Here is a 26071-nt window from a genome sequence, read left to right on the forward strand (position 1 = left end):
TGTCGACGCACATTATATGACGAGTCTGGATATGGATGAATTTGATAGAAGACCCGCAACTCTGCATTTCCGGATCATAAGGTGTTCGGGATTTGTAGTGACTGCCTGATAATTACCGGGACGCTTTATATGAACCAGATGCGTTCCTCGGGCAGGACGACTGTCAAGAGTCTACGCACCCTAGTGCGGACCCATCATAAACAGTGGACCTATTGTACAGTCTTTATTTTATGGTACATCTCAGGAAGACGGGGAACGCGGGTTTTCCCAAGTGCAAGGTCACCCGCGCGCGATCCTTCATTAGAGCGGCCAGCCCATCCTTAAACATACGGCTTTACCCAATTATCAGTTAGGAACAGACTTGAGACACACCCACTATGAACTTTCCTCTACGACAGCAACATCACCAAAAACTCACTATTGCACCAGTAGTCAAGGAGTCAAGACCACGTAACAGAATTATATTTAACAGGGAGAGCTAGTGAACTAGAACACAGTTGTATTAAGAGTTCTGGAGTAGAATAAACAAAGTGAGACAAACAATACTCTTTACATTTCTATAATCCTCCACCTTGGACGCGAATAACGTTCGAGGCTCGCGATACCAACCGATAGGTTGTGCCTGACTGGTCGCTAGTTAGTTGAGTGTCGCAACATAAGGAGCTAGGGAAAAAATTGAAAATACGCGCTATCATAAATCATAGATTATAATTTAAATCGGAATGTGGTAGCTTTAATTTAGAAGATATTTGCTGATAGCTATAATACGTTAAATGTTGTCTTATATATTTTATGTCTTTCATGACAAATTTTAAAGGAAGAAAATTTTCTAATACATCGTATCCTTTTGACGATTCAATAAATTGAATAAACCATCGACGAAATATTACGAACAGTCGAGTTCCACCTAAAAATTGATGCAAATACGTAAAGCGAAAGGAAGAAAATATGTATTTTACTATTATTTCATTATTTCATCATGAATGCAATTGCATGTGTTCGTGTAGAATATTTTCTTCCAAACTTCCAAGTTTTCACAAGTGCATCATGGTAATGCGTTTTAACGTTCGAAAGTATACAAATCTTATTTACTAAAATCCAATTTCGTTTAGTCTTCTCCAGCTTAATATTTTGTTATTCGTACCACTTTCCCGTGCAAGTGACTCTCAATTACAAGATTGAATAAAATATTCCGAAGGTATCTCAACTTAGGAAGAAGGTTGCCCTTTGGATAAGGGTGGGACCGACAGAAACGCAGAAAATAAGATCACAGGCTCACCTATGAAAACGCAAACAATTGAACGAGATCAGCGGCCCAAGGAGCAGTTAAATAATGGAGGCTGGAACCGCTGGAAGGCACCCCGGGGTATTCTAAGGTTGCCCAGCTTTATATCTTTTTACCTACGGTCTCTTTGCCTTTCCTATACCCTCCATTCATTTCTTTTCCTCTTGGAGAAGGTCACGCTTGTTTGATCCCTGACCCGTTCATAACGCGGAGGAAACGACCCGGCGGAAGTCAACGATGAGTGCACTTGAGGATGCACTTTTTTCGCCGGGACTTCGTTAAATTCGGATCCTTCGTAACCGTTTGGGAGAGACAACGTTTTGACAAGTAAATCGGCTAGCGTCTCATCGCTATTCCCTGGCTCGCGAGGAACGGATAGAACCGACGAGGAATCGATTCTTGCCACGCACCCGGAAGCCACAATAAAAAGTTGCGGTGACTTACAAAGGCTCTTCTTGTAAAACAAGCCAATCCATGGCTGGATTCGTTGCATTCTCGTCCCGAGGAATTTATTACGGATCGTGTTTAGCATTGTGAAATAAAAATCTGGCGAAGAAAGTGGAGAAGATTAAGACGAAGCTCGGACGAAGCTTATGAACGAAATATTTTATAATTCTGCGTTGACCCTCAAATGCATAACTTTTTAGATATATGATACGGTATTTTGAAACTATTAATTTATGTAAGAAAATCCTACAAAAATAATTGTATACTTCATTTCTTTTCTGTAATATTTTTCACTTGAGTAAAAAACTGTAGTGCACTTGTAACGTACATATAAACAGATTAAATATCATGTCCTCCCCTGTAACTATACAACTGCCTATAATACTACATCGATAAAAATTAATCAACCATGATACGTTTTCGAAATATCGATATTGAAATGCATCGTTAGAGAAAGTAGGAAATAATTTTCCCTAGCTAACAGGTCATTCATTATTGTGATCAAGAGGACCACGTTATACGTGGTAAAAGTCGCGAAAGAGATATTCAAGTGGAAGACCACGAGCGAACTTACTCCGGTAGCTGTGCTTCATAACTGAACTGATTTATTCATTGAACATTCGAAGAAGTTCCAGAGCAGGCCGGGAGTTCCAGTCCGTGACAGCGAGACAGAAAGTACCAGGGGAGAATGTACCCGGTGAAATTTGTATTCTCTCTACGTACAATTAACCCGATTTATTTCGCTAGAGCTTCTTTCCGCACTGCCCTCTCTATTTCAGGGAAAAATCCACCCTAAAAGGAAGGTAGAAAAGTTAAAAAAAAATCTAAAAAGAAACGAAACAGGAAAGCTCTGTAATTTCCATGGAGCGGAGAGTCGAACGGAATATTTCGATTTCGAGTAAAGGTAGCGAACGGTTCAGCGAATACGAAATCGCGTTTATTGTTCGTCGTAATTCAGCTCAATTACACGGTAACAGAAAGTTGTTAGTCGTGAAATGGAGAAAGAGTGAAGGCAGAATAATTAGAGCAGGGAGAAGGAAGGAACATTAGGGATCTTGGATGAAAACGAGCAACGAAGGCTAGCATGAGTTGCATTAGCGATTCCGTACGAGTCGTTGGCTAGGCGAGCGGCGACGAGTATGTAAATACGCGTGCACATGGATGCAAGAAAATTGAGCGGATGTGAGTAAATGATGGTACGTGACCGATCTCAGGAGCGTTCGAAAGAGAAGAAATCTCACGGCTAGAAGGAGGCGGAGGCTTGCTTAGCAATCAGCTTCGAAGATGGAGCACCCGACTACGAGAGAAAAGTTCGTGTTTTCTGCGTTGCGAAATAATTTTTGTTAACACAGTAGCAATAGTTGGTTTTATTCCGAGTTTATGACACAAACGTGGCTTTTCTGCTATTTAATTTTAGACTTTTAAAGTTTCAGATTTTCTATATGCAATTTTACTAGAAGAGAAACTTGTAAAAGGTAACTCGTATACCAGTAATACTTTATTAATCAGCGCTCAATCACTCCTGTGAGGATAAATTTTTCGTACACCTTATTCCCTTACAAAGAGGACGAAGATGCGGATGTAACATTTTTCATACCTTGACAGTATGATAACCGTAATTGAGCAGACATTAAATTTGGTAGAAATACCACATGGATACATGTTGAACTTACGCTTATCTTCGTAATCACACATATCTTTAACAACCATACAGTCCATATTGTTATTTTAAAAGTCGTTGATATCGAGCTACACGTGTGAACATTGACGACACAACACGTATTTTCTGCGCTGCAAAATAATTTTCTACAATGGCGAACCTTACATAGAACGGTATATTTCCTCCTTCATAATCTTTGTTTTTTTTTTGCCCTAAAACTTCTTTTTAGTTAAAAAAGCGTACGATAGAAAAGTATAGTTCGAGATATGCACTGTATTGAAAAATGCATCAGGTAGAAGCAGGTCTGGAAATAGTTCCCCGGAATTCAGATCGTTCTATGGATAAAAAAGAAATGAGAATAGGTCCTCGATGGCGCGTATCACGGTTTGCGCAGCCGAAAGATTCGGCTAGATGGAATCCGATAATAAGCACGCGTGCCTTCGAATGCGTGCGTGGTTTCGATAAAATCGGACGAGTTGAAATTTCGTCGTCTCTTTTTATTGGCCGATTCATGGAAGCTTCCGTGGCAGGATACGAATAGCGAAACCTTTTGCGATTCACCGGTTACCCTGGCTACATTCTGTCCCGCGAAATTCAATTTGCCCTCGAACTGGTCCGCGAATTTCTTTTACGACTGTCGAGCTACGTCTGCTGGCATGTATAGTGTCGATACAAAGAACTACCTTAATGTTCAATCCTAGAACCATGTTACTATTTCTGTAATAGTGTTACACCAGTTTCTATAACCCTTTCATTCTAATGTTTCGAGTGTTTTCGAATTTTCTGTATTTATCGTTAAGCATGAATTCAATTATTCTGGCTTTCAAGTTTGTATTCATACGGATACAGTTAGATAACTTGGACTCGTTTCCACTTAAATAACTTGCTTTTAGAGAATTATATACGTAAGATAACGTGGAAGGAAGTGGCAGTTGTAATATCTGTATTCGTTTCTGTTAAATGTTCTAAAAAATTAAAAAATAACATTAAGAAGAAACGATTCAAAAGATATTTGGACGAAAAAATGAATTGTTAGGAGTCATCTGGGTCTATGTGAACTTCATATCCTGAATTACTTCATTCTTATTTTTTTATTACTATCTCTATTCTACATACTTCAAGATTGTTCATATTACATGCTGAAGGTCACTGCCTTTAAGAAAACTCTACATCTGGTCTTTTTAGCTTTCTAAAGCATTGAAGCCATTGACAGCGCATAGACAAAAGACTGCGACGAAGGCAGGCCATAAACAGTCGAAAGGCGACGTTGGCTTCAGGGTTTTTCAGTTATAGAGTAACACTGCTAGCGTGCGGATCTGGACCAGCTCATATTATTATTTCAACTTTTGTATCTCTTTCACTTCCGTATCTCAAATATATTTTCTACCTTATAATTTATCCACGCGTCTCTCTCATTATACATCTAATAACCTCAACATTACACATGCATTATATATTATATGAAGATATTTTACAATTGATGTAATATGCATATACATATACAATGTTACATGAAGTACATAAATTATTGTAAAGGAATCTGTCGATGAAGAAACAATAGCAGATCAATTTCAAGAACTTTTTTATTTCTTACACTGATAAATCATATTAGTTCAAAGAAGACTTGTAATAAAAATACCAAGAAACCTAATCAATCTTCGGGAAAGTGTATCAAATATTTTAAAGGAACTGTGTGTAGTATATGGTTATAGTTTTATCTGAGAAAGCAATATTTCATATGGACCAACCTAATACATTATACCAAATACAAATTTCATCCTGAATTTCTATACAATAGTTGACATTAAGTCGATTCCACAAAGGCATCGTTTCGATTTTCGAGTTTACTAGATTGCTAGCGACACGAACTTAACAAAATCATAATTAATTAGGATCGCGTGCACGTTACAAATGATCAGTATATCCGTTGAATTACAGATAAATTGGTACGCGCATATTGCTATTGACAACTGTAGTAAGTATAGATAGGAAATGCCTGTTATTTGTCGTCTGTCGGTACTTACACCTCGATTCACGATCCTTCCACCGCGGCACGTGAACGTTTTCATTTACTGTATTTTCCCCATGGTTACGGTCGCGAGGGGGATAATTAATTTTCGATCACGTCTGCGATAAAGAAACGTCGGCAATCGTTTATTTCCGACACTATGATCGATTCTAATCGATAGAACGTGGACTTTTCCTTTTTACAATAAAATACGTAGAACCTACTGGCTAATTTTAAAACGCGAAACGTTTTCATCTAAGTATCCGTTTTCTGGCGCCTGAAGTGCAATTTGAATGTAATTGCGACATTAGAACATCTGCGTATAAAATTGAACCTTGTCTTTTTGTATTTAATAATTGGATTATGTTAGTGTAATCGTCATTTGGTTGCTTTGATCGTTACTCGCTTTTCTTTTTTTTTTTTTTTTTCGTTTTTCTGTACATTGAGAAAGGTTCAATGATTAATGCATTGCTCGAAAAACATGTAAGGAAATCGAAGAAAAACATAATGTATAGTGATAAACACATAACTAGACATAAATATTTATAAGACTGAAATTATTTTCTGTTTGTAACAATAAAATTTTCCTACTTTTGTTTATGTTTTAAATCTTCTTTTAGCTTCCATTGTATATATATACTTGTTTAATGTCACTCTATCATTATTAATTTTAGAATAGTAATTTTATGACTGCACGAAGAATCTGTAATCGAATAATGAATATTTTTGTTTCATGCACGCCTGGAACAGAATAACCTCACTTGCATAAAGGTAAGTCACGACGAATCTCTGATTAAAATTACGAGCAACCATATGTTATGTTAAAAGTATTAGAAAAAGTTTTCCCAAGAAATTAAAGGAATTGTGAAATTAAATTCTTGAGATTGCGATTTTCGATAATTGGTAGATACTGTGAATTTAAACGAACTTCCAGAAAATTTGTACAAAGTGTTTTCACGTTAATTGAAACTTTTAATATAATATGTGTTTTAAGATATAGACTGGCAATCTTGCAGCGTTTACGGCTATATAATAATTAATCAGAGTGCTTTGATGTTTCCTGGCTGTAAATTATTAATAAAGAGGAGATAATAAAGCTGCCAAGCGATTACCTTCGAGTAATAATAATTTGATTATTGTTACATTGATAAAATTTACGAAGAATTTCCACAGTCATTCCATGTCGATTATGCCTTCAAGTTTTCAGAAATATTTTGAATATTTTATATTAGCTTAATTACATTAAAGAAAAAGCCTCATGTTGTATATAAATTCAATCACAAAAACTCAGGTTGCAAAAACTCAGTGTGAAGTTTCCATGTTAATTAGATTACTTAATTTTGCTTTAACTATCCGACCATATACCACACACGCGAGAAACAGACCTGATTTTCGGCTAAATGGCTCCAGGAATGTTGTCTCGTAAAATCTTGTGAAGATATTGTATATCTCAAAGGGAAGAAAGTGTAGTCACGATACAAGCAAGGACGTTACTTGTTGAATGATGCTTTCAGAAGATTTTGATCGCAATTCAAGAAATTTAAATACATTGAGTTTACTATTATTTATTGCAAGATCGTAAACGTCTTCACAATGCTGTCTCATTTTTTCTAACACAGATAATATAAATAATAATACAATTTATTTGTTATGAAAGAAAATTTTAGCTTAATGCAATCTCGTTTCACAGAAATCGATATTTCGAAAATGTAATCTGATTTATGTGACACGGATTTTTATGTAAAAATTATTTCAAAAATTCTTTCGAACGATTTATTAATTATTATGAGAGTAATATGTTTGGCTATTGTCTCTGAATCTTGTAGACTGAAACGTCATTGATGTACGACGCCGTGCATTTATTTGCGAAAGCACTGCACGATTTGGATACATCCCAACAGATCGACATCAAACCGCTTTCCTGCGAGTCCACCGACACTTGGCCCCACGGATACTCCCTCATAAACTACATGAAAATCGTGAGTATTTGAGCTATAATATCGCAAATTATGTATAGATATACTCATCGTATTGAATGTAAATAAAAGATGAAAAGCTATGAATGAACTTCGCATGCGCACTTAGATATTATTTTAGTGTATTTATTGACTTATATTTTAGGAAGTTGTAATTGTAGAAAGTGGCAAATGTTAAACGATATATCGGAGGATAAAGATAGATTTAAAAATTAAAAGTTAAAAAATAATCTGAAAGAATTTGGTCAATATTCTGCTGAGATTTATGAAATTTCATAATTTGTGAGCGTAATCCAAGAGCTGAAAATGAAATAAAGATTTGTTCCACCCACTAAATATGACAATACGTGCCTTAACATGAATATTTCATATACATATGTTTGCATATTATGTTTTTCCTATAAATGCAGAAACATCCGTAATTCAGTGATTAAAATAAGACATATGTTATAATACCCCGCCTCGAATATTTTATATATATTCCAATATTGTCTGCATTCTATGTTATTATATTATTCCATTTAAAAATTTTTCATAAATGTACATAAAAATTTGCAATATAATGAGTAAAATAAAATAAAAGCTTGATTAACCAACCAATACGATAATAAATCTGGAATAAATGAAAATGAAAATAATAGTTAATGTTAAAATACCTTTAACTTGTCGCGTGGAAATATTATTTCGCACGTTCCATTTGTACGCCTGAGAAGAAGCCAGCATGTGTTTGTACGATTGTTCGCGAGGAAGATGTTCAAACAAAGCCAGCTGGTTTACGATGTCACAACGGATGGGGAAATTCCATTGGAGCCTTAATCCTATCGCGATATCGTTGGAAAAGCTCCAATTGAAAACGAGTCGAACGTTCAGGAAACGATGTTCGCGTCACGATGACGTCGGGAATTCGATATACCGATGGGAACGTCGGCCTATGACGTAATTGGTAAAGGGAAAGAAAGGAATTCTCTGCAGTGGAACGCGGAAATTATCGGGTTAGCTTGCTGCTTTCGTAGCTGCAGCAATTTTTTCTCCCTCGTCTCTCATGGGATTTGCGAAAACACTCCTCAAACCGCTACATTGCCTCGCGGGATTACGAAATCCAGTTTAAATTTTCAAAACTGCGAGCAATTTACGATGCGCGATGTAATTAAGTAATTTTATATAATTACGCTGTATAATTTGTCGCGTTCACGCCATTTCCGTGTAAATTGAGATTTTCACTTGGATTTTATTAGCTATTAAATCCATTAATCTCACGTTTCGTGCTTTATTGTAAATCGAAATTTCTTATAATAAAATAAAATGGATTTCACACTTGGATTAATACATTAAACGAATCTAAACTTTCAACACTGTGATTGATCTTTTTCTACTTTTGCTAAGCTATAGAATTTTTCATTTCCATTGAATCAAATACATTTCCATTGAAGCACGTCTTTTAATGTTTTTTTTTTTTTATTATTTTTCTATGCTAAACTAGTAAATCAAGATCAACCCAAGATCAATTCAATAACCAACCATTCCAAGAAAAGCCACACCGCAAACATTAAAAACCTTTCATTTATTTTTCATCGTATCTCATTCATGTTATTTCCTATCTTATCTCAAAGTAATCGAATACTTTTCATTAAAACATCTTTTTTGAATTTTTTTATTGCCATTTTTCTACATTCAAAATGTTTACAAAGGTAAGAGATTAAATCAAGATTAATTCCCACCAATCAATCTAAAAGGAATCCAAATCAAACCTCACCGCAAACATTAAAAATCTTCCACCAATTCACCCGTTCCCTATACCTCATAATATTCACCATTTCCTATCCCTACACAGAAACCAATACAGCCTGCGTTATCAGCCACACGATCTAAAACCAACCAACCGCAACGTCCTCGCAACTATTTCCCAAAAAATGCATTTCTGCACAGCTGCACAATCAGACGAAGAGTTCGTGCGACCTACGCTTCTGCCTACTTAAACTAACCGCAGATAAATAAGCGGTATTGATACGAAATATGCAAAATAGGATAGTAACGCCGCGTACAAGCAGCCTAATTGCGCGGACGCGTAATTAGAGGTTTGTCAGTGGCGCAAATCGTTCGAAAGCGAGCTCACCACGACAAAAACGTCCCGTGTAACAGATGCGACAATGTTCCGTTGTCGATAGGCATCTTGCAGCCAGTTGTGGTGTTTCTATCGCTGCAAACGCAGATAAAGAGACAGAGAGAGGATGAAGAGACCACGAGAGGTCGAGAGAGATAGGTAGGTTAGTAGGTTTATCGGGAACGTATCATGCAGAAGGGGGAAATTAATTTCGTGGAATTATGGCCATCGATCGGCCGTCCAGCCAATGTAATAAGCCATTATAACGATATGCTTAATCGGACTGTTTCTCTCTGTTTGGGATTCTCTGCTTATTAACGAGCGCCACGAGTGCCGTCATGTGCAAATGCAAATGTCTGCGGGAACTGTGCGCCTTCATACCGCACGCGGACAACACGATCTTTCCATGGTTCCCGATTGTTCACTGAACAATGGAAAGTTACCTCCCGAGTTAAACGAAGCCGTCACTCCCATTGACAAATTATAGTTCGCGGTTTTGTGACCGTGAATCCACGATGACGTCCGCGACGACCACGAATGCGGTTAGGCGAAGTTGAAGTCGACCTAGTGACCTGCAGTTTAAGACAGTGGATTCTGGTTCTACCTTCGTAGGAAGTGCTGACAGGATTATTAATAGGGAGATGGAGATTATTCCCTTTGGAATATTAGAAGCGGAGTATTGGGGTTTTAGGTTTGGCGCTTGGTAGAAGGGAGAATTATTTTTAGATAATTAGTTTTCTCCGTGTTATTTTTGCTATTCTACAACGTTTATAATACGAAGGACAATATTTGCTATTTTTGGATAACTATTGTATCTATTTCCATTTTATTAGGGTATTAATGGTTAAGTTGACGTGTTAAGAAGCGTACATAAGTTAGCGATGTTGAAGAATGAAAAAATATGGTCTTGGGAAATATTAATAAAAAATATACGATATTCAAATATATAACGTGGATATATAGAATATATATCCTAATATCATGTTCGGCAGCGTATTACGAAGAAAGTAGTTATTCCTAATGTAAATATTATATCGAACCATTCTAAATGAGTTTCTAAGAATTATGTAATTAAAGTACCTTGCCGTAAGCAGTTAATAGCAGTACGATTTGTTCGGTAGAGGACAGATTGTTTATTTCTCAAGTTGAGTGAAGATATTAATGAATGATCGAAGCCGAAAAGATAGAAGAGCCTTAGAAGCAGTCATCATTTAGTGAACGAGCTTTAACGAGCTTAGACCGCTACAAGAATATACAAGTACCATGCAACACTCGAGCAACAAACATTGGGTGTTTTGAATATCATTGAAATTCGTTTTCTAATCGTTTAAAACATTAGTATTTGAAAAAAAAGTTCTCTCGATCGAGTAGTTAGCACGATTCATGTTCGAGTGGGCTACGAGTACTTCTTTTAAAACCATCTCAAGATAACATCGTTTGAAGTTTTAACGTTGTTGTTTAACAAGCAGTTTTAATTGGGACACAATAAAATGAAAATTGAAAATGTCTGTGCGCATAAAGGGATTCTTCCTGTGCAAATCCTTTTTTAACGCAATTCTTTTTTATCCAATACAAATATAATTGGCATAAATCTATATTGCAGAAAATTTTCAGGATATAACACAGAGGGAAATAATGAAACTACCATTATTCTTCTAAATATGGTACAAAAGGAACAATGGAACAATATAAAGAGTAATGAATAAGATATATATAACGTTGCAACAATTAGCACCGTAAACAGAAAATTCGATTACCTCAAATATCAACCGGATCAATAACGAGTCGTGGCTGCAATAACTGTATCTCTTCCTTGGATATCTGGATATTTCCTCTTATGTTTATTTTATTTTTTTCAATATTTGCATCTGCTAACGATGTCTGCCGTTAGTGTTATCATTGATGAAACATGAATTCGCAAACGTAACCGTGTGAATATCGCACGATCTCGATTTCGGTGTGAAGCGATAATAATATTTGTTGAATAGAAAAACACTTCTCATCAGGTTGGTTGACTCATATCGCAGTTCTGCCTTCAATTCTACTAATTACACGGCGCGTAACCGGGAACAGGCGGCGCTTTCGAACGCGAAACACGAGCGAACGCAATTTGCCGCCGAAAATTTCGTATCAAGGCTGCCTTGGTAATTATGCAGGTAATGGCAACTTTCCGCTAATTTTCCTCTGGCTACGCGGCTCGATTCAACGCTAAAATTTATTGGAAATCCTCGTTGCGACTCGATCACAGTTTCATTATGCGATGATTCGCATGAACAGATCTTGAATATTTTTCCAGTTGTAGGGGGAAATTTTCGATTTGATAGGAATAATCAGAAGCAAAAACAAGAAGGAAGATGGGTTCACGTGGATCGTTTCACGCGTCGATCGCGGGGCTGAGTTTAATCGCGCGATATGCTCGTGATCCACTGATTAGAGCTAGTCACCCAGAATTTCGTGTTTAATTACGCCGGCTAGCTCAGTTACGCAAATGTGCGGTTCATATTGCGTCCGCTCGATCAACCAGTCGTCTCCACTCTAACATTTCGAATTTCCCCCATTTGTAAATATTGAATACCGTTTGCCTTCGTAGACTGGGAAATTAGATGGCTCCAAAGGGCTGGAATGTGGACTGGGAGTGTATCAAAATTAGTTAATTTGTTTGTGTACATATATATAGAGAGATATGAGGAAAATCAAATTTTTTGGAAGTATTTTTCGATAGTAATTATAATATCTTGAAGAAGTTGAAATAATAACTACGATTATAAACAAATGCTACGCGCAGAAATATGTTAAGTCTATGTTTGTTAATTTTCACGTGGTGGTTAAGGAGAGGTATTTTAATGTAACTTAGTTGTAAAGAAAATTGTCCTGCTGAGTGCGAGAAAAAGTAGGTAGCGGGTAATTCCAAATTGTAGTTAATTAATAAGTTTTTGATTCGTGCCTTTCCTTTTTCATAAAACCTTTACTTTTGAGGCGGTTATGTTGTGCTAATTGTAATAGCTCCTGGCGGTAGATGTCGCTGCTGAGGTATTGTCGTATTTTCTTCCCATTTATGTATCGTAGAAGAAAAATATCGGACTACGGGCGACGGGATTCAAACCCGGGTTCCGAACGTTCGTAACCTATGTCGCTAACCACTGCGCAATCGTCGTCCAGTTTTAATTAGTGTCGAAATGGCGGTATTTGTGCTGTCGAGTGCCGCCACACTTTATATGTAAATCCAGCTCTCAGAAAAATCGTATTACCTACAGGATGAGAATAGCAGTTAATAAATGTTGTCTACGAGTATCATCTTTGTTTTCCTTCGAAAATTTTCAAGAGTATTTAATATTTGTTTCTAGGTCGAAATGACGGGGCTGACAGGAATTATCAAGTTCGATCACCAAGGATTTCGCTCAGACTTCATTTTAGATATCATCGAACTTAACAACAAGGAGGGGCTGAAGAAGATAGGAACCTGGAACAGCACCAAGGGTATAAATTTTACAAGGAGTTACAAGGAAGAGTACACTCAAATCGTGGAGAATCTTCAGAACAAAACTTTCATTGTAACAACTATACTGGTAAGTGGTTATAAAAGATACTCACTGTTTTAAGATTTTCACGATTATTACGAAGTGTAACTATTAGAAATTAATTAAACGAAATATATTCCATTAAGATAATGAATTCTTCTTAGAATATATAGAAAATTGTTCTCAGCGCGTATACGTTAATATATTGCAAATAATATTTAAAATTTATTACACGAATAGAAGTTGCGAAATTTTTTCCCCAATGCTGCAAGATGAAATCTAGGTTACGGATAAATCTACGAAGCTGACATGACGTTCTCGTTCCTTTAAAGCAGGAATTTTAAAATCATACCTAAATTAATTACCCATTCGCTAATTAAAAAGCTGTATTACCTAAGATCATTTTCTTACGTCATTATCATACATTTTCTAAAATCTGGGGAACACTCGTTTACATCAACGTGAACATGTTTAAACGAACAGGAAAAAAGAGATCGTATCCCACGTTCACACACACGGAATTTCTAATCCTCGAGTCAACTTTTCAAAGTAACCAGGACATTTCATCCTCGTTTTAATCAAGTAAAGTGATTTCCCTCAAATCTCCTGGTCCGACCTCCATCTGCGCCGGTTCTCTCATCTGAATTTAAAAAATTGTTCTTTTCCTCGGTGTTTCAGCATTCCACTGCCACGTAAATCATTTGTGTATCGTTAAAATCCTGACTGTTTGTTTTTCCTGAATGAAAAGGAAACAGAAACGAAGTTCAACGAACGCCGCGCGGAAGTGGACGCACTTCCTTTTCCTTTTTCCTTCGTCGCCTTCGCCAATTCGTTAGCTTTCCTTCTCTCTTTGACTCCCTGTCTCTTTTCCCTAGTATTACCGCCACCTCTCGGTACTACTTTTTGCCACGACGAAGGAAACCAGAAGGAAACCGGAAACGGCGAAGGTATACGCGATTTAATTGAAGTTTTCATGACGAACCAGCCGACCGTGTCACTTATTCTCGCGATAATTGCGACGACAAGTAATGCAGTGCTCGTGAATGTATTAACTGGCTAAGAAAGTTGTCTTCCTTTGGAAGAAGTCCGACAGAGTTGAATTGGGTTGAGTTTTGCGGTAGTCGAGATAAGGGTGCTCTTCGCGCATCCGACGAGACACCGAGCCGCTGGAAACTTAAACAATCTAACGCCGGGCGTCTTTAAACGTCTAAGCACCCTGTATTTACGACGAAATTAATCGGATTATTCGTCGACGTGCTTGAATAGTGGACTACGTTAATTTGTTACGCTCTTGAAAGTTACGCTCCAGTTTCTGCGAGTTAAAAGCTATCCTCTTGTTGACAGAAGTGGTATTAGAGAACGATAAATTATTAAGGACTGTTAAACGTGCAATTTTGTTCTAGCCTCCTGAAACGATGAAATTTTCCGCTCTTTTTTCGTTGCATTAAACATTTGAAAATTATATTCATCTACGTGTATACTGTATAGAATCGAAAGTACCCTATCTATACGAGTGGATACGATGAGACTTCTTATAGAAACAAAATTAAAAACGAAAATAATATTTTTTCATCTAAGTCCTAATATTATAGAACACTGATTTTGAGTTAATTAATAAAATATTCTTGATAAATTAATCTATATATATTTTTTTTTGAATATGACAATTTGTAATAAGATAATTTAGATTATTAGATTATTAAGATGAGTTATTTTTGTACATCGTTTCCCTTTTACTTGTACAATCGCGTACATCATTTTTTTACGAAGTAAAATTTCCATTTTAAGTATAGATCTTCATTCAAACTTCCAACTAACGTAACTACATATCTCCAAAGTAATTTATTATCTCCAATTATTCGTTTTTATTTTCTTCAACAAAAAACACAAAATACAAAATATGTACATATATAAATATTTCGTAGCAAGTCCACAACTTTAATAAATGAACTTCGCAAGAGTTACGAAATACGATTACGATCAAATTTTCCTCCAGAAACTCGCCTCGAAGTTTTTCAAGAATCGACCACGTACGTCCGCAACATCAATTTCGAGGAAGCTTCTACGAAATTCCACGTCAGTGCCGGTATTTAGTTACCGCGTTTCGCGTAAACGCGTCATTTCGCGAGCGACACGCGGAATTCTAAACTCGCGGAGCTCCCAGCCACCCATTCGTGCAATCACCAAATAACTCCGCGAGTTTTCATCTCTCTGCACGTGCAGAGGTTATCATCTGTTCCTCGCGTTCCATCAAACGAGCTTCCTTTTTGAAGAAAGAAAGAAGTCCTGTCGACACGAGAGTGCAACCATTTCAATTGCGAACACGCGCTTGCATATTCAATCTCTTGCTCGCCGCAAATCACAGCTCTGTGAATTAAGCAGTGTTGGGGTCCGAAAGAAGCTTGTGTGACTCTAGAATTTTTATTACTCGTCGAAATATGGTTAGGTTAAGTGCAATAGTTTCACATATGCATTGCGTTTCGTTGCTGTGCACAGTCAACAGGCTGTTCATATCCGTATTTGTAAATATCCAAACATGTTCACGTTGTGCTTTATTACCTCGTGTTTTATTGACATTTTCGTAGTACTCGACATGGAATGCTGTCAGAATGTTTTATCTGGTATACCTTATAAGCATATCGTAGAATTGAACGTTGCCTTTGCTAGCCAATATACGATCAAGATGAAAGAATTTGTTAATTAAAGTCACCTTGATCAATTACAAAAATCATTTTATGATTTTTCATCAAATCATGTTATATTGATTTTAATCGATAAATTCTTGAATTTGAATTGTATATCTGTTAGCAATGACAATGTCCAATCCTAAAATAACTTTTCAAGTTCTTGAATAATAGCAAGTATAATAGTATCTGAATAGTAGTAATAATAGTAATAAATGATAATTCAATGGTAAGCAATGTATCGGACGCAGTGTTTTATGCATTTCAATGAGAGCCGAAACAAACATGTGTTCTACGCTTGACGCATAAGTAATTACAATTGTAAGCTCATAGTTTTCAAAGTCATCATAAATCCGTTTGTTCGAAAATTCAAAATACTTCTACTTTTACTCATTTGTAATGTAAATTTTACAATCACTCCACAAGCTTTCCAATATAAATACAAATATTATACAAGATGTGCCACTTCTCCAGACGAAACATTGTCAAAAATGTTTCATATATGATATGGTTATGGATAATAAGAAAATTTTATATAAACATGGATAGGATATTTTAAATACTACCTTTGCAGTTAAAAATACACACGCAACATACATATACACTGTCAAAGAATCTCTTATTCGATTACTGGCATTAGCTTACTAATCTCATAGAGCGCGCCATACTGCATGAGGAAGGACTCGAGCGAAAAGCTGACCGGGAACGCACAGTTCGAGGGCTACAGCGTCGACTTGATTTACGAGATATCGAGGATTCTCGGTTTCAATTATACGTTCCGCCTGGTACCGGATGGACGGTATGGCTCCTACAACAAGAAGACGAAAGAGTGGGACGGTATGATGAAAGAACTGTTGGATCAGAAGGCGGATCTAGCGATCGCGGATCTAACCATCACGTACGACCGGGAACAGGCGGTCGACTTCACCATGCCGTTCATGAATCTAGGTGAACGATCAGTTTGATCTACGATTCCAAGAAGAACCTTGCTCATCGCGTGGAATTGATTTAACGATCGTAAAACTCTACATGTAACGAGGTTGATTGATTCTTGAGATATTTGAAAGCTCCATCACCGAATGGAGAAAGATTCGATGGTATATTTTCTTTCAGTTGAAATTTTGTGGAAAATTTTGAATTAGAAGAAGGATCAGAAATTTATAAAATGGAATATGGATATTTTAATGAGACTAATTAATTTCTTTACTAACCGTCTATAGAAAAAATTTGTTTGGAAAAATTTTAAACATATTTTCAAATCCTTAAAAGTTCTACATTTCATAGATATTCGTTTCATTATTAAAATTCATTTTTGTATCATTTTTTTAAATATCTTTCATACCACTTTTAAATTTTGCTTAATAACATCTTTTCATTATATCATAAACAATATACGAATATTTTCACGCTATGTATTCAAATTTTACGATGGATTTACACATGTGATCTAAAATTTACAGGGATCAGCATACTGTACCGTAAGCCTATAAAGCAGCCACCGAATCTGTTCTCATTCCTCAGCCCGCTTAGCCTCGACGTTTGGATTTATATGGCGACAGCTTATCTAGGCGTCTCTGTGCTGCTCTTCATACTCGCCAGGCAAGTAAATCCATCTTACCAAGCTCCGATAAAAATATTGTACCGACATCGATGAAATTTTGCATCCGAACTACATACTCGATAGGAATGAATCTCTGAACGTAGTATACTTTATCGTTCGGTTAGACTTTCGTTGTATTGAGAACTCGACAAATCTCCCGCGTTAATTTTCAGATAGAGAAATAAGACAAATTAACACGCTCACTGCCCAAACGTTTTATATTAATCAGGTATTTTTCGTTCACATTCCAATGATATGCCTCTCAATCAAATCGTTCATCTTTCTCCATGGCTCGTACTGTAGATTGTTATTTTTCTATCAAACAAAAATTAATATAAGATCTATTGTTATGTTATTTTTTTTAAATCATACTGGATGTATTATTTTAATATAAAGCTTTATTTTATTTCGTATTTATCAGTTCCTTCGATGAAAGATCTGGATTACAGTGGATTTTCGTGGAAAATCGATCACCAAGATACAACTAACTCTTAAATTCTTAACAATTGAAATATCAGTAATCGTTATAAAAATATTTCGATAGTGATTCTCGACCAAGACTTAGAACTCATAAATGATGTACATTATTAAGCTTTCTATTTTTTACGGGAAAAGGTAACTAAAGTGAAAATTATAAGAATTTGAAGAAAACATGATGAATATGGATTCATTTGTAAGCAGTAATATTTTTCAGAATGCTTAAAGAATTATACCAAGTAAGTCAGTTGTGATTGATTTCATTTGTAATATATTTTTTTCACAATTTATAGCAAACGAGCAATATTTTTTCTATTTTATCAGTTCTATTCATCACACGTCTTAAATAACCGTCATTCAACAGTGATTGTTTCCATGCATAAAACACGCTGCATATACCTACATGAAAGATACCCTATATCGCGCGTGATGCAGAGGACACGCCCGAATCGAGCGGCGTGAATCACGAATGATGTACAGGACAGTGAACGTGCTAAATCGACCGAACGCTACAAGAATTATTAGCGATCCTAGCCTCGATAAACTCTGCGTATTCACCTCTGTAAACAGATGTTACGTTATCACAAGGATATTGATCGTAGAAATAGAATTTCTCCTATACGTTCACTGATAATCTGCATAGATAACGCACAAGCATTTAATTCACGGTGACTCGCGAGTATCTTTCTTGAAGATACATAGAAACTCTAATTTCACGGTCGACGTAGTTTCGAAGTCGAGCACGAGTGAGTCCGGTTACGCGAATAAAAGTAACGTACATACATACATATAAGATCAACGCAAACGAAGGAAAGGAACAGACGTACACGCTGACTTGACTCGCATTCCGTTCGGCCTTCTTTTTCTGCTCTGTCGACGCGGTTAATCTTCGTACGTAAATGGCGAACGATCCGTGGTGGAAGGCAGATGCATCCACGATGAAAAGGATCAGACTGTTGTCTAGAGTTGATCAGTTTAGATTCACCCCGTACGAGTGGTACAATCCTCATCCGTGCAACAAAAACCCGGACCATCTGGAGAATCGCTTCAAGCTGCTCAACTGCATGTGGTTCACCATCGGATCCTTAATGCGGCAGGGCTGTGACATTCTGCCCAAGTAAGCCGTTAGATTGGCATCACGGTCGCTTGATCATTTCCTTTTATCTTTTATCCTTTTCTTTTTACTTCCCTCTCTTTTCTTCTTTTTCGTCTATTAACCATCGTTTACGTTTTCCCTTCGTCTTTCTTATTCGTTCTATTTTGCGTCTCTAGCTGGTTTCGTTGTGTATTCGACCTAAAAACACGTTGTTTTCTACCGCCTTTGAGCGGCGTGTCGTCGACTGAACGCATGTAAATCGAGAGCGATGACTACGTAACCGACGATCCACTTTCGTAACGATTTACTTGTTCATGTCCCACGAACGCACAGCCTTAGAATACTCGAGCTCGCCTTCGCTGCAGGAGGATGAATTATTCAGCGGACTGATTTCGTGCAACCGCTTTTAGCTGGCCAATTGGGATCGGTTGTTGCGGGTTACGCGGATTCGACGAAGGTCGCTTGCGATCGGGATCGGGAATTCGATCGTAGAAATCAGAATCGTGTTCGATATCTGAAAATTATTCTAAGGAGAGATCGTTGGGATTTAACCAATGTTAGAGGAGTCAATTTATTGTTATCGAGAAGATTACTATTTCGGAAAGATTCATATAGGAGATCGTGAAATTTTGTATTGTTTAGCCGTATGGAAATTCGTTTCAAAGATATTCGAGAAGCGAAAGATCCGATATTCTTGTTTTCAGAAGATTATGCCGCAGATAAGATTGTATAAATTATAAATTGGAAGACAGTTTGATAATTGAGCTTCTTAGATGTTAAATTGATTCTACATATTTCGTAAATATTTTTGACAATCTGGATTAATATTCAAGTTTTCGAAGAACAACTAATTTGCTCTTGTAAGTTAATTAATCGCGATAATAATTGCAAATTTCAAAATATATTTAAAGAAGACACATTTATAATATGTATATAATTAACTTATTTTATTTTTTAATGTACGTAGTTGAGCAGTATGGCTTCTAAGCGGATCAATTGCCGCATAAAATGTGTCATAGGTTTTAGAATTACCTGGCAGTCTCTCCTTAACGTGACTAGTACTTACAAATTTTAAACGAATATCGATTAACGAGCGGACAACGATCCTCAGAGTCGTAGCTGCGTTTCCAGGTACAAAAGAAAGAGAACATACTTGGGGATTGTCTCGACGAGAATATACTCCTATTTCATTCGATACTTTAATAATATTATTCTGTTAATAACGTAATATTCTTCTTTAATTTGTGGATAACGTAATATTAATTACGGATAATATTATTTCAGACTAATACTACCAGTTAAAGATACTGCATTAACTTGATTATAATTGCATGGTAACCATAGATAATGAGATAAATAGTCAAGTTGGTAAAGTAGTTTTAATAAAAAAACAAATGAGCTGAATATAAAAAAGATTTTGCTGAACATTCGGAGATTTAGATTTCGTAGGACTTTTTGTTTTCATTGAAAAATCATAATATATCCCGTTCCTTAATGATAGTAATCAAATACCAACGAGGAAAGACAAAACTATGCCCTCAAGAGAATGGACCTAGAAAAGAAGAAAAATGCAAAATAAAGGTGACCTTAATGTCTCCTTAACGCTTCCACCTAAATCTCTAAAATCCTCCGCAATGCCGAAGAGCTCACGCGCAGGAAATGTTCCTGTGTAATTCTAAAAACAGAGAAATCGTTTCAAGTTAAAGATAAAGTCTTACGTGGAGTAACGAGTACCGAGCGAGTACCGGAAGGGCATTGATTGGACGCAACGAATGTCTGTTTGCTCGGATTAAGTCTTTGTCATTATTCAGTATACAGCTAAATTCAGCTTCTTGAATTTACGACGGAGATTCCTGGCACACACACGTTACTACTTCCTACAATTTTTAAAATTATTATTCAATCTCTTCCCTTGTCAAAGTTAAAAGTTAAGGCCCAAATATTAATTTATGATTCCCAAATTTTATATCAATGCAGCTGATGAATTATTATTGTATCACAGCTCGTACATTAGACACTAGTACTTGCACGGACAATACAATAAACGCATGACTTTTTCAGATGTAATTTTTTAAAGAAAATGCCAGTTTATGTATCGCGAAACTATAGAAATCCACTTTATAAAATCTATATATTTCATTTATTTAATATTTAAAATCCACTTTAAAAGTATTAAAAATACTCCAAAAAGAGAGCAATTTATTTTTGGGGGAAACATTTATTCGCGCTTATAAAACATCATGCCTTAATAGTGTGCTATATTAGGAAGTACAGGTATGTTACTAAATAGCAACACTATGTGTTTAAGGGTTAAACCCGCAGCTCGGTACATGGTTGCGCCATCAATCAGTGAACATAGTATTTCCCCTTCAGCCTGACCAGCACCCTCACCTTGTTGACTTTTGAGGTAGCTTGATGAGTTAGATTAACTGCCCAAGCGAATAAGACTGTCACCGATTCGCAAATTGGGACAATACGTTCAACACATTTTATAAAATATTGGAGAACTTAAATATTTATAGAATTGTTTATCAAAATTTTCCAATAAAATTTGAAAACAGAATTTTGCATAAATTTCAAACAATTCGTTGATCATACATATAGATATATCAAAGATTTCTTCATAAATGTTAGGGAAATTAGTATAGGTAATAAAAAATCAGTCAAAAAAATTAGAAATTATAAATGAATGCTACACTGAAAAAACAAAATAAAAGAAATCAATACTATGTTGCTTTATGTCTTGTTCATATTTGTTTTTTTGCATTGATTACATGAAACTGTTTATTTACGTACAGAGTGCATATATCGTAAATATGAACAAAATTCAAATTGAATGCGAAAAGAACGTTTCTCTGCGTGCTTGTTCATCAAATCTCTATACGATACTACTTATATCTAAGTTCTCATATTAAATTCGGGTCTCAAGTAATCCGACAATTACGAACGCGAAGATTATCAACACATTAAAATCGATTGAATCCGTGGTATCACGCGCGTGCTGCGACTCTGAGGTCTAATCCTCTCCCTTCTCCTTTCACGTGTCTGCAGGTTCAGCCCTTACGAGTGGGAGAATCCCCATCCGTGCAACGGACAGTCCGAGGTCCTCGAGAACGAGTTCACCCTGATGAACTCGCTCTGGTTCACCATAGGCTCGCTCATGCAGCAAGGCTCTGATATAGCGCCGAAGTAAGTGACACGAAGAAAACACAGCTAGTCAAACAACCTAATAATAATATATATCTCTCTGTACTTACGTGCTCGTGTATAATACGAGCGTGATATTTCCGTTTAATTCGTCGCAAAATTGCTTAATATCAAACTAACATAAGATAGAGACAGTAATACATACGAGAGATTAGACAAAGAACAACTGTCGAGCGTTTAACCTGCTTAATTAACTAATTTAGTCGCGGTCACGGTTCACCTAGGCATAGAAAGTGATAGAATAAGAGCCTTCAGGCTTTTACGTATTGGGTTCTTATAATTAACACTGTTACGCTTAACATTGTATTCTAAATAGCATTACTGCTTCCGACTGCAAGCGTATCCAAAATGGGAAGGTTTTCAATGTTTGGGAACTGACAATAAGTATCAGTATCAGTGTGTCCTTCGGTTTCTGATGGAACTAAATGTAATGCTAGTGGAGAGTTGGGAACATTTTCCTCCTGAATACGGTATTGAACGCAGCAATGTTAGTCTACAGCAATACTAAGTGTAATAGTATTAATTATGAGATAATAGAAGTTTAGTTGGGATAGGGCAGAGCGAGATTCGGGGCCGTAGGTGCTAACCCAATGTTATGTGACGATATCCTGGATATGCTATATCGTAGGCTTGCTGCAACCGATCACGTTCGCGTGTCGAAAACTTGCCGACGTGCTTTGCTATCGCTAGAGCTAGCGCTCTGTCTCGTCGACAAAGATGGCAACGAACACGACCAGTACGGCGACCGTTTCGTTTAGTCGAAGTTGTTGTTGCTCCCTAGAGTCCACCTCCAGTCGAGAAACTGATACCGCGAAGTAACTGAGAACACTGCGGCACAACGATACTTGAAGGGTCTGATAAGTTTTCGTGAAGTTTACAAGGCGTGTAAAGCCGTGAGATCAAGAATCAGGATTTGATTTAGGTAATTCGGTTATTATAGAGTAGTTTCGGGAAGCAGCAACAACTTCATCGCATCGAACATTCAACACTTTCACTGTTAGATGAAGGATCATCATTTGTTATCCGAAACTTCCTACGATACGGCCCCTATCCTCGAACGGTTATCGTAGTCTCTCTTTTATTCATATTAATTGTTGTTATGCGTAGAGTTGAAGAAAAGGTTGCGCGAACTGCATGAGACGCTGCAACGTAGAAGCTTGATGTATTTATTATTTTTTATGCATTTAGATGACTTCTGTACATATTGGTCATGGTATTTCGCGTGTTTTGAGCTTTGTCTCGATAATTTTGAGATATTTTTAAATCAGATATCTAATGTCTCTCGAATATCACGAAGATATATCGAAACTTACGAAATAGAGAGTAAAATCTTTGTTACATACTTCTTTCCAAAGTTACACGTATATGCGCTTGAAGTATGTTTGAAGGAATAGAAATTCGATCTTTGAACAAATATGAAGTGCGGTTGTTTTAAATTCATGCGAAAGATACGCATTTCGAGTCGACTATCGTTGTTGAAAATACCGATTGCACCGCTTGAATTCTTCTTTCCAGAGCCGTGTCAACGCGCATAGTGGCGGGCATGTGGTGGTTCTTCACTTTGATCATGATTTCTTCGTACACTGCCAACTTGGCCGCGTTCCTCACCGTCGAGAGGATGGATTCACCGATCGAGAGCGCCGAGGATCTTGCAAAGCAGACGAAAATCAAATACGGGGCTCTCAAAGGAGGCAGCACTGCGGCCTTTTTCAGGGTAAGATCAGATGAATAACTTATGAGTGAGCGCTATACAAACGTAAAATCGTCTTGAGTTATATACGTTACCGCTCATGAGAATCTGAGTACTTTGGTCGATCTACTTTGTAGTAGTAATATATGAATTTTATCAAAGTATACAAATTCGTGGTAAATTAATAATTAGATATCAATAGATAGATTCTCGTAGAGTTACTAAAGTATCTATTAAAAATATAGCTATGATATTTTTTACTATTTATTATATATACTTTTGTTCATAAATATTAGGACAATTTCTAAATTTATTATGTAGGACGTACAAATTAAGAAAACAATTGATCAATCAGAATTTCGTATTTATAGAAAATAATTTTGCTTAAGAAATTTTTAAAAATTATTTGCAAGAGTCATAGTTGGTGTAATCGTGTCACAATATTCTATTAATACATGTAGCTATGATGATTATTTAAGAAATGGAATTATTGGAATTCAATTCGTTCTTAATTTTTTCATTAAGATACATTTTGTCAGAAATAAATAAGAGTTCAGATACTTTTGAACGATGGTGTAGACCATTTGCCTCCATCGATAAATCGTGCATATATCAAACAGCATGTGTTACGATGTTGAAATTGTATCAGAGAATGGCTCATAAGTAGACTGGAGAAGCATAACTTCGCGAGAAACGAGAAGAAACACGAGGGAGAGCGCGTGTTGCTTGAGAAAACATCGCAGCCATTATTTAACGTTAATTCCCGTTTAATTTCGGTATTATGAAACTTTATTGCAACAGATTACGCCAGAGGAGGAAAAAAATACGGAAGCAGCACGATTTCTACAAATTTTCTTAACTTTTTATTAACTCATCTGCTGCATTAAGGGAACGCTATATTATAAGCGACTTCTTTTTCTTTAAATATTATTCTTTATTCAAAGATCATGCAGCAGAAATGATCTCTATTTGTAAATAAATAAATGTTCACATTTCACATTTTATACGAATTCCAAGTAAACTACAGAGCGGTAAAAAGAACGGATTCAGCACCTTAAAATTAAAGAGCATTCACCAAATGAAAGGGAAAATATCCTAATATTAATATTAATATATTGATATTAATTTTCCAACCTGTATTTATTCGGAATGTTTTCTTCCGTTTGGCTCTTTCGCCTATGGTTGTCCAACACATTTTCTAATTTCATATCCCACCCTGCGCAAATCCCACATATGAAACGGTTAATCTTTAAGCGAGAAAATAGATGAAAAAATGTTGAATCCAACAGAAACGAAAATGGCACGTGTTATAACGTATCGATCGTCGCGATAGGGGTTTCGCATGATTTCCGGTGAAACCGCAGGCGGGCGTCGGCGGGTGTAATAGGCCTCCTTGAAGATTAACCAATTTCGACCGACGTTCCACCGTTTAATGGCACGCGTGCTCGACCATGAAATTCCTGGCGTGATCTAGGATTCCAATTTCTCGACGTACCAGCGTATGTGGTCCTTTATGGATTCGGCAAAGCCGACGGTATTTACAACTAGCAACGTCGAGGGTGTAGAACGGGTGGTCAAGGGGAAAGGCAGCTACGCGTTTCTAATGGAATCCACCTCCATCGAATACGTAATCGAGAGAAACTGTGATCTTACCCAAGTCGGCGGCCTCTTGGATTCGAAAGGATACGGCATCGCCATGCCACCAAGTAAGTGGAACAAGTTGATATTTAATCATAATCGCGATTGATATAAGATCCAGCTGAATAACGCGAACAGGCGACTATGAAATGATTTTCTATGGAAAGATAAAGAGAAAATATAGAATACAATTTTATCGTCCGCGACCTACCTTAGTTTCTGAGAAAGTCGACCTATATGCACGATTAAACGTATAAACTCATCGGTTGGATAAAGTGTTAGCCGATTAAAGCGCAGTCCAATAATTCCTGATGAGAGATAGAGGTACGGGCTATTTCGGTCGATCATCGCGTATATCCTTGATTTATGGTTCATCCCATAAACGGCGTCGAATCGGAAAGATAATTTTTCATGTTGGTTCCGTGAATTTATGGAGGTATTAGGAGGACGCCGGTCAGTGATCGTTTGTAGGAGTTCTGATCAATTTATGGTGAATATTTGGCCTAATGCGAAAAACAGTTGATTAATTGTTATCGTTAATGGGTTTGGTCAATGGGACGTGAAAGATGATAATAAAGTCTTAGACGTATGGTTGGTTTGCAATCACGTCGTTTAAGGATATCTTCCTAACCAATAATTGAGCCATTCATATCAACTCTATAAATTGGAAAGTGGAGAAAAGTG

General features: G+C 36.6%; 1 protein-coding gene across 8 annotated transcripts in view; it reads left to right on the forward strand.

The window, feature by feature from the left end:
- The window catches only part of LOC122565560 (glutamate receptor ionotropic, kainate 2), a 290846-nt gene that overhangs the window by 253868 nt on the left and 10907 nt on the right, over positions 1-26071 (forward strand). For 4 of the 8 annotated variants that reach the window (XR_006316322.1, XM_043725807.1, XM_043721611.1 and 1 more), the window contains exons 8-16: positions 6151-6171; positions 7227-7379; positions 12822-13043; positions 16336-16627; positions 17140-17278; positions 18736-18873; positions 21904-22041; positions 23575-23773; positions 25224-25455. Coding sequence is in view for 7 of the 8 variants with exons in the window: in XM_043725807.1 (XP_043581742.1) it covers positions 6151-6171; positions 7227-7379; positions 12822-13043; positions 16336-16627; positions 17140-17278; positions 18736-18873; positions 21904-22041; positions 23575-23773; positions 25224-25455 (1534 nt within the window). In the remaining variant the exon portion in view is untranslated. The remainder of the gene's footprint in view (positions 1-6150; positions 6172-7226; positions 7380-12821; positions 13044-16335; positions 16628-17139; positions 17279-18735; positions 18874-21903; positions 22042-23574; positions 23774-25223; positions 25456-26071) is intronic. The other 4 variants (XM_043742546.1, XM_043723689.1, XM_043749063.1 and 1 more) reach the window with 3 other exon arrangements.

Source organism: Bombus pyrosoma, linkage group LG1 (assembly GCF_014825855.1).
Source record: "Bombus pyrosoma isolate SC7728 linkage group LG1, ASM1482585v1, whole genome shotgun sequence".
NCBI lineage: Eukaryota > Metazoa > Arthropoda > Insecta > Hymenoptera > Apidae > Bombus > Bombus pyrosoma.